Raw genomic sequence first — 9,754 nt, 5'->3', positions numbered from 1 at the left:
AACTTTTTTCAACATGTTATACTATGACTTTTTAAATAAATGTTTACGAAATACTATACTATGACTTTTTTCGACATACTATACTATGACTGTTTGTGAGCTTTTTCTTGAAATGCTATAATATGACTTTTTCACACACTATTACATGACGTGTAATGTTTTTTCGACGTACTATACTGTGACTTTTTGATTGAGGGAGTGAGTGTACGACATGCATCAAAGAATCAAAGAGCCATGGCTTAGGTTTGAACCAGTACCGCTGCATTAAGACATCTGCCTTTATGCATGGCACATAATATGCCATGACTTTATGTTTTTTCAACATACTATAATATGACTCTTTTAGTCTTATATGTCTTTATGTTTCTTGCTGTTTTGCCTTCATTGCATAGTTAGGAAGGAAGAGAGAGAGAGAAGGCACGACATGCAGCAAAGAGCCATGGTCAGATTCATACCCTCATCATTATTACCAGTATTTTAATAGAAAAAATACATACATAATAATAAAATAAATAGCAGTACTGATGGGTGTAATGTTTCTGCATGATAATAGCCACTTTGTTAGTTTAAGAAGAGGGATGTTAAAGTTCCAGACTTAAATACTTTTAATTTTATCCATCAGTTTTATAGATACATAAATAAAACATATTTATTTACAAACGTCTGTGCTTACAGCTCTTACAATATAAATACTGCGCTGTGAACGCGTTAAAGTGCTGAGTCCGTTGAATGACGTCATGTTGTCTTGATGTTGACGTTGGTGAGAGACGGAGAAGCTGACTTCGACACACCTGTTGGGATGTCCGACACCATGTTGCCATGGTAACCCTGGAGAAGATGGAGTTAACAGAGAATTCCAGGTCAATGACATCACCGCTGCTTTTGTGAAACCAGAGACGGAGCATGTCTTTCACACCGTGCTTAGACTGAGACAACAAAGGCTTCACTGTAAGGAAGGAAAAGCTGAAGAGTCACTCTTGAATGAGTCAAACCACTTCCTGTAAAATTGGCTCCAAATTTAATTTGTGAGACATATCATCCCGGAGTCTTTTCGAGTGATTTAATTTGCATAGACGTTTAGCTGCTTGACTCCTCTAAAAGAACGTCACCCTGAGGAGAAATTGGATTTGAAATATGTATTGGATGCTGCAGAGAAGCCTCAGCTGGAAAGACCTTCAACCCCACATATTTTGCATTTATAAGCAGATCAAAGATGATTCATAATTTGTTTTGAACATACTAAAATGTAGTTGTACAGTAAGAAGGACATTTTTGTGGGAATATCGAAGCTGAAAAAGGCTCTTTGACAACTTTTACTACGAAGCAACAGGTGTGTAAAGAGGCAACAAATTATTCATATTCATACAAATACATTGATAATCACTTAACAATGTCCTTGTGTCAGCTTACAACTTAAGTTAAAGTGTGATATAAACCATTCATTGTGAAATAGGTGGGCTAAAAGAGTTACCAGAGTGATAGTTGTTTAGGTGTGATAAAGGAGGTTACCAGGGTCTGTCTGAGGCCCTCGTCAGGGTCCCTCAGAGGGCCGGCAGGGGCCACAGCTCTGGGTTCAGAGAGCCGCCTCACCCTCAGAAATGGGCGTCGTCTGGATGAGCGCTCTGCCTGCTCCCAGAGTCAGACACCTAAACACAACACACACACACAAATATCTATATAAACACACACTCATGCCTATTAAAGAGGTACATTTTATAATACATTCATAAACACACACCAGAACACACACAACACGCCTCGCAGGCCTGCAGACACTGAAACACATACACAAAGAGCCACGAAGGGCCACAATAAGGTGTATTTGCACTCTGACGCATGTGTTCTGACCTGTGTTTGCATTAATGGGAAGGTGTTTGGCCGCTTTGATAAGGACAGTTGATCATTGCTATGTGGCACAGTGTTAGACTGCATGGTTCTCCGACAGGTGTCTAAAAGATATGTTCTTCTGACCTCTAGTGTTGGAACGTGGTGCTGTTTTTTCCTTTTATGACAGAAGTGGTAAGTAACCAAGTGCATTTACACTTGCACAGTACTTAAATACAATGTTGAGGTACTTTTTTTATCGAACAGCTGGAGTTACTAGTTACCTTGCAGCTTAAGATTTTAAGATTAAGATTGCTACTTTTTATCTTTAATGAGTAAGTCTACTTCCACTGGTGTTTAAATAATGTATTGTAAAGTAGCACTTAAAATGTGAGCTTTTATGTATTGTCTTTTTATTTTATTTGTGAAAAGTGTTGGAAGTGTTGAATGTATAATTCAATATATATATATATATATATATATATATATATATATATATATATATAATATGAATAGCTGGATATCACATGTAGCACATCTGTAAAAGCACAATCAAAAACACACCAGAGAGTACATTATAGTCTACTATACATGTATATTTACCACTGGAAGCTACAGTATAGGTCTTTTATTAACAGCTGATATGTATGATGAGCTGTGGTATTCTTGTTAGAGTAAATTCTTATTGTTTTTATGAATAATAAAAACCTTGTGGGTGGATGAAAATCTTAAAACTCAAGACAAGCTTAATCAATTTTATTTGTAAAGCGCAAAAAGACAAAAAGATTGGTCACGTGGTTGGAAAAAATAGTCAAAATAAATAGAAACAAATAAATTAACAAAAAAGCAAACTAAACAAGGCATTTCTGTTACAAAAGCCGACATAATATAGTGTTTTTGTGCAGACCATGAATTATAATATCATCTATTTTCAAGACAAAGCAGATATGTTAATATAAGAATACATAATTTGTTAAATTATCTGGCGACGTGTGTCTTTTTTTGAAAGTAGCTGAGCTGTAGGAGCTCACCCTGGTTGCTGGAGCTGAACTTGGCTCTGACCAGCAGATCTCCAACATCTTGCTCCACAGCGCCTCCCTCTGGACTCTCAGCCTGATGAGCACAGAAGTACAAGAAAGGAGAAGGAAATAAACTAATAAGTAATAGATAATCTATTGACACACACTGTGTTCAATATTATAACAATAGAATACAGAAATACAATATAATATTGAACATGTTAGCTGTCAACAGAACCTCGAATGACTGTATAACATCAGAGCTGAACCTTTTTTACCTTTGGACAAAGTGGGTACCAGTTGAAGCGCTGGGAGTCCTTGTCCTCAAATCTCCAGCCGTCCAGCGGGACAAGGACCTCACCGAGAAACACCTTCCTTTTCAGGGTTCCTGAATGCCACACAGAGACCTGCAGTCTCTTGCCGAACAGCAGGTGGCGCTCTATGTGATACTGTCAAGAACCAGACAAAAAAAAAAAACGTTGACTAATTTGAGCACGATATGACACAAATTGATTGACGCAACAGCTGAAGTAAAAACAGTTTTCTCTTTACCTTTAACACTTCATTATAAACCGGATCAGTCGTGTTTTTCTTGACCCTTGTCTTCATCTTATCGCTCTTTCCCGGCAGCATGAAGAGTTTGACATATCTACACAAAGGAATAACAGCAGGCTGAGGTTTCGATGGGGAATCACTCGACAAAATAAGGGCATACCGAACATGATGCAGAGAGTTTCTTTATTTAGTATCCTTACGGATGACACTTCTTCCTCTTGGTGTCTCCGTAGGACAGGTTTCTGCAGGCGCCGACAGTGATTTCCAGACAAGAGGTGTTGGTGTTGAAGGCCAGAGCCAGTTCCAGCTCTCCTGCTATGCCGACGCTCTCGAAGAGGCCACAGTCGATGCTGATGCTGCTACTGCTGCTGCCCTGAAGTGGTGAATGTTCAAATTATATTTTTAAAAAGGGGAAACGGACACTATCTTATGGACATTAACAGAAGTACAGAACAGAAAAAGAGATTTTGTCTTTGAGCTAAGAGGCTGAAATGATAACTATTATGACTAGTTATGACATACACACTGATTTTTTTTTAACATAATAGTGTGATATTCCACCCGTCACAGGATGTTGCTTCAGGACTTTTTTTTTAATCTTATTATCAGCTTCTGCTTACTCTCTTTCCTCCAGAGTACTCAGAACCGCAGGAAGTCTCTTCTTCCGCCCCGGTTGAGGAGCCTTCCTGGTCGCTGTCTTTGCTTTTCTTGAACAGGTTTGGAAGACTGGGTCCTTTAAAGAGCTGAAAAAAGGAGGATCACGTCTTTACTGATAGTTATTTCCTGTAAGCACCAGTACAGGTCTTAGATTACTTTAAGCTCCTTTGATGGCCTTGTTCAGTGGTCTCATCGCCCTATTTGGATTATGAAAAAGTCCATCTCGACTCAGTCAAAAGCAGAATAATTTGGCGAGGCCATTAAAAAAAGGGTGGAGAGGCATCTTTAAGGCCCCGGTGCTGAATGATTTATGTTTGCAGTACTGAATGTATAGGAGTGTTGCAGCTGACTTACATTGCGAGATTTGTTGATGTCGGTGTCAGAGAGGCTCTTTTGGGAGCTGTAGTTGAAGCACGACCCTCTCCGGTTGTTGTCAACTCTCAGCAGGTCTCCTCGCACATCGCTCTGAGAAGTGGAAATCCCTGCATCGAGAAAAGAGAAGTCAAATGTTTATGAATACTTGGAGAGAAACACAAAAATATATTTAGAGAAATAATATTTGTCCACTGCCTGGACAATTTCAATAGCTCTAACGGTTCTTTTTTTTTTTTTGCAATGCATGCAATAAGTGGTTGCTATCTGTGTTTGTCATCTTATGCAACTTCTGCTTGTGCAGTTAAGGTGATGAGCTGATAGTTTTTTTTTTTTCATTGCATCATATTACTTCAGGCACATTTCCGTTGTGGTTACTACTGCGTGTATAATCACCTCATCGTGTACGAAGTGACGCTGCTACTTCTGATAATTTCTCACCAAGATGCACACCGGCAATACTTGAAGTTTGGTAGTTTGATCATAACTAATAAGAGAACATGTTTAACGATGCATGAACTTACTTCTAATATGACTGGTGAAGGAAACCATTAGATTTTCCATAGATTTGGTAAAAGGTTTTGAGTTTTTTAAATCCTGCAGATTAAAACACAGCATTAATTGAAGCTCGGTTTATACATTTTATATGTTTTACTGTAAAATAATGCTGGATACGTGACAGTGTTTTACCCCAGATCTGCTCAGAAACTGACAATCCAAGTAAGGTGGAGGAGTGGGAGGCACAATTGATATATGACTGTGAAAAAATTGTAGAGAAAACAAATTGTTACTTTGTGTTTTATGTACAAGTATCTCATCCAAAAGTTCAAAATAAACATGTTAAGATTCCTCGTACCTCAGCACGTTGTAGGTCTTTAATATTTTCTCCCCAACCATCTCATATTTGTCTGTGAAGAACATCAATATAATGATTAAAACATGGCAACACACGCGAAAGCCAAATGATTACACACTGTCAAAGAGATGAGTGGAGGACAATTTATACAGTGACACTAAAGATAACTTCTCTGTGACTGAACAGTCTGAACGTCTTTAAATACTCTCTTATGTGGCCAAATCTGAGACAATTAGGAATGATGTAAAGATGAAAAAAAACCACATTTGATCATTTAAATATCCTCACAGAATGTAGTTTGTTTGAATATTACAAAATTGCCTCTAATAATAGTTTACCACGCTGTAAATACTGAATAATTCAGTAACTTGTAAACCCCAAATATAAAGCAAACGGCTCAAACAAACACAAACCGGATCATCCATATTTTATGAAGAAATGTAGTTAAACTGGATGATATCAAGGGAGTATCAATAATTAATAACGATGAATTTACAAAAAGGAAACGAATAGTAAATACATGCAGTATTGTAAACAAACCTGTGGTGCCTGAAAATTTCTTTGCCCTCTCCTCTAAGAACCACTCTCCAGACCTGAACTTCATGTCCCTGAGAAGAAGAAACACACATGATTACATATTTACATTATTAGCACTCATACCTTCACTCATACCTTCCTAAAAAGCAGTGAGTCGGAACTAAAACATCTAAGGTTTTGGGCCGGACAGCTAAACAACGACCTGACACTAACTACGGAGATTCATAAAGACAAATGGAGCCGCAGTTTCAGCTGATAATTCTCTGAGGGTTCCACATTAAGTACATCGTTCAAATACAAATATTGACTATAGCCACTTCAAAGAAAGTTAGTTTAAAGTTTAAAGAGGCCAATTGAGAGTTCACATCGCATCACAGTTTTAAAAGCCAGAAAGTGAGTTTGAAAAGTCAACTAGAGACAACAAGTAATTTTGTGCTGTGATCTGAGCACCACTGAGTCAAGTATTTCTTTGCAGATGATGGCGCTCTCTACCGCACCTGTAGGCATGGCAGACCGTGCACTTCCAGCCCGCGGCTCCCACGCCCACGCGACACTTGCTGCAGATGCGGTGGCTGCAGCCGTGACAGACTGCGCCCGAGTTCCAGAACTTTCCCAGCGGCCTCTGGCAGCGGGCGCAGGTCCGCTCGCCGTACTGCCGGGTCAAACTCTTTGCGCCTCTCCTTCGAAGCTCCTGGAGCTCATATTTCATCCTCCTGAGATGAATATGGAAAGAGTCAAACATTTTTTTAAAGCTATTTTCATGAAGAAAACATTAAAGTGTAAAACCTATTTTCAGTTTATTTGCAAAAATCCTTTCTTTATAATTTGATATCCAGATTATAGAATGTACTGAAAGACAAAGTAGGAACCAAAATGCTTTTGGTAACAGAAAAAATATAGATATAAACATTTGTTTATATCTATATTGCTGAAATTACAATTGTTTTTTGTTATAATCTTGTTTGTTGTAGGTCTCATGATGATCAATGAAAGAAGGATACAGCCTCCCTTCAGCATCAGTGAGAAGTGCTTGACAGCCATGAAAGTGGTAAACAAAGCCTCACCTTATTCTGTCCTCTTCAATAGTACGCAGCTGTTTGTCTCTCCGAAGAACCTCCAGGACTCTTTCTCTCTCCAGAGCTTGAAGCGAACTTAAATCCATCGTTAAACAACAGTCTCAGTCTGATTATCTGTGTCACTGTCACTGGTCCTCTTCTTCTCTGTCTCTCTCTGCTTCACCGGCTCTTGTTTTTGTTCCTGTCTCCGCCTCCTGTCCTCTTTAACCCTCCCCTTACTGGACCCAGACCTCCTCTTCAGTTCTCTGGAGCTGAAGAGTTAAAAAGAAAAAGAAGTGAGATAGTAAAGGTTATTCAACAGTAAGTGCTGTAGAAGGTCCCCCTTTTTCCTGATTCTGATCTCCACGGAGACCCCGTCCACGTCAGAGCCGGATATAGACCTCCTGAGCAGATACTTGTATTGTTTCCACTTGGATGAAACTGTAGAAAAACCCTCTTTTGATATTCTTTTCCCAAGAGGCGAGTTAAGGACTACAAGTTTGCGACCTGATGACGCAGACAGTCAGTCTACTAGAGTAATCTCAGACCCTCTACGATACAAGTTCTGATGACATTTAAAACAATCTGCACACTACTGCTTTTGGCCAATATTTTAAGGTCCAAATCCTGATTTTATCAAACTGCTCATGTCCTCATCTTGATTTTCTATGTCAGCGTCACAGCCCCCCCCCCCCCCCCCCCCCCCCATTATTCAACCCCTCTCCTGGCAAACCACCACCGATTCCTCAGCTGCAGGAGGAGCAGTGATGCTTCACTGATGGCAGAGCTGCAAACCAAACCAAATGCCAACCTTTGCATTATTGATGGCTGACGTGCGTCTGTGTTCCAGTTTCCTTCTTTCCTTTTTTTTTTTTTTGCAGGTCACTGCACTTCAAATATGAATTTCAAAAAGAAATTCATCACCTGAAGCCTAACATTGTGTGAATACAAATGAGGTATGTTTTTGTAAAACATAAATTAAGAACCTAAATTCTTTATTTTAGAGGTGAAATTCCTAAAATATGCTCATTTGCTTCTTTTTTTGTTTTGTTACCAGGAATTAGAAGAGAACATTGAGATTACTCTCATGTGTAGGAGTGCTATCAACCTTTCCCCACCTCTTGGCAAGAAAAGGGAATAAACTAAATGTCAAACTATTCCTTCAATGTCTCCTTGATAAGAGGGACTCATTTTCAAACATCTCAATTTGGACCACACCACTTCCCCTTTCAGTAGCAGACGAGTGAAGCGTGGGGAGTGGAGAGGAAGCGGCCAGCTGAATAGCTGGATGCCAGCCTGTGTTGATAGATAAGAGCCTGTCCTTGTTACTATCCAGAGCTGGAGGCCGGAGAAAACAATCAGCGTCAGCCGTAATTAGGCCTCATGGCTCACAGAGGGACACAGCTGTTATCTGTCCTCTGCTGACGTGCGCCACGCCTGAAGGGATTCTCTCAGGTTGTAAATAGAAATGAGCGAAGATGTGAAATATGCTCAACAGGATGGACGTTTTAATTCGTCATTCGAAGTAGCAATAGCTCTCAGTTTGACGGTTTGATAAGAGGCTTTTTTACTTGTATGGAAAACGATCATCATCACGTCAGTGCGAGTCATTTCACACACGCCTGTATGCAAAGGAGCACGATGATACAAGCGGTCCGTGGTTCAGTGGTCACTGCGAGTTAACATCCGAGAAGAGAGGGTGGGAGCACGTATCTGCCCATCACAGCAGTGACAGTAAAGGACATCGACTGATGACACTGGGACCCAAATACGGAGTCTGAAAGCCGTGAGAAAGACCAAACCAGTCACGAGGTCTCTGATGCGTTTCCCACCCAGAGCGCAGTTTCCTGGAAGACCTGTGCAAGCGACTGCATTACCTCGAGTCAGATCTGGCAGCATGTCTAAGCTCACAACCAGACTCATCACCACAAGCAAATTCCAAATTAAAAACCAAACGACTGACGTGGTCACGAACGCACACCACAAGGGCTGAGGGTCCTTTATCTTTAAGAGGTCACACAAACCACTGCTGTGAGCTGGAAGTGTCAAAATACCTTGCAGGATCTTTTTTAAGTCATGGTTTTGACATCTGTGTACTTTTAAAACCACGTAGCGCGTTTTCTAGTAATTCTCAACGGCTCATCACAGAAATGTCGTGTCAGCTAATAGTAAGCAGAGCAAAGTTGGAGTTCAAAGGAAATTCACTTGTTTCATTTTCACTGTGCTGAGAGCAACGCTCAAACATCCACAGATTACACATGAAACAAATGAGGTTACTAAACAGGACCTCTGGTTTTCCTCTACATGTCCAGATGTGCCTCAGTCAATGTGTGACGAAACAATGCAGAACTTCGATACACCTCACACAGTCAGCACGACACCAGGAGATGAGTAACAATGATAAACTGCGCAGAGAAGAGGGACTTCCACTGAAACGGAGCATTCAGACTGAGTTTACTCATTACTGCAACAGTCATAGACTTTTCCATTGACGATGACTTAACTGTGAGCTGCGATTACAAAACATTTGCTCAACACTACCACTTTCTTGTTAAATCTCAACTGGGACATCGCTTTGACTCCAACAAAAAAACAAAAGGAACCTAAAAGGGAAAGTAATCTGAAGTTTGTGACAAGAGAACTAGGTCAGAGTTAAAAGTGGTGCAGAGCAGAACGCTGCAAGATCTCTTACCTTCAGGCGGGCGCTGCACCGCAGTAGAGGTCAGCCGGAGGAAGTAGCAGATTTTATACACGGAGGAAACCATCTAGAGCTCAGTTTCCTTCCTTTTTGAGTTCACTCTACAGCTGCAATCTGGGGAGGGCCAACAGAGAGCCGGCTGGTTGGTTATTTCTCACATTTTGTTGGATACTTTATGCAG

The 9,754-nt window shown here is 40.3% G+C and overlaps 1 protein-coding gene across 3 annotated transcripts; it reads right to left on the bottom strand.

The window, feature by feature from the left end:
* Positions 1-460: 460 nt before the first annotated feature.
* sytl3 (synaptotagmin-like 3) lies at positions 461-9,657 on the bottom strand. Of its 3 annotated transcripts, none has more exons than XR_011105409.1 (15): positions 9,568-9,657; positions 6,885-7,147; positions 6,318-6,533; positions 5,824-5,891; positions 5,284-5,335; positions 5,118-5,184; positions 4,952-5,024; positions 4,410-4,537; positions 4,019-4,141; positions 3,599-3,771; positions 3,396-3,492; positions 3,122-3,292; positions 2,856-2,937; positions 1,472-1,646; positions 461-828 (listed from the first exon to the last, which is right to left on the bottom strand). XR_011105409.1 is itself a non-coding variant. In XM_068737372.1 (13 exons), exons 2-13 carry the CDS (start codon positions 6,980-6,982, stop codon positions 2,803-2,805), a joined length of 1,401 nt encoding a protein of 466 aa, XP_068593473.1. In that variant the 5' UTR covers positions 6,983-7,147; positions 9,568-9,657; the 3' UTR covers positions 2,566-2,802. The 3 variants fall into 3 exon arrangements, 1 of the variants encoding a protein (XP_068593473.1); XR_011105410.1 differs by having other exon boundaries at positions 1,510-1,646; XM_068737372.1 differs by lacking the exons at positions 461-828; positions 1,472-1,646 and having other exon boundaries at positions 2,566-2,937.
* Between the last annotated feature and the right edge of the window lie 97 nt (positions 9,658-9,754).

The sequence above is a fragment of the Cebidichthys violaceus genome, unplaced genomic scaffold (genome assembly GCF_023349555.1).
Source record: "Cebidichthys violaceus isolate CVI_PGR_0920_01 unplaced genomic scaffold, fCebVio1.0.p SCAF_78, whole genome shotgun sequence".
Lineage (NCBI taxonomy): Eukaryota > Metazoa > Chordata > Actinopteri > Perciformes > Stichaeidae > Cebidichthys > Cebidichthys violaceus.
This window is presented reverse-complemented; position numbering and strand designations above follow the sequence as displayed.

Bases quoted from the DNA above. Each gene is read 5' to 3' on its own strand.
- sytl3 (XM_068737372.1), bottom strand. From the start codon at position 6,982: ATGGATTTAAGTTCGCTTCAAGCTCTGGAGAGAGAAAGAGTCCTGGAG. The intron at 4,538-4,951 runs GTAAGTTCATGC...TTCTCGATGCAG, and splicing joins CTTCACCAGTCATATTAGAA to GGATTTCCACTTCTCAGAGC. The intron at 4,142-4,409 runs GTAAGTCAGCTG...TCCTTTTTTCAG, and splicing joins ACATCAACAAATCTCGCAAT to CTCTTTAAAGGACCCAGTCT.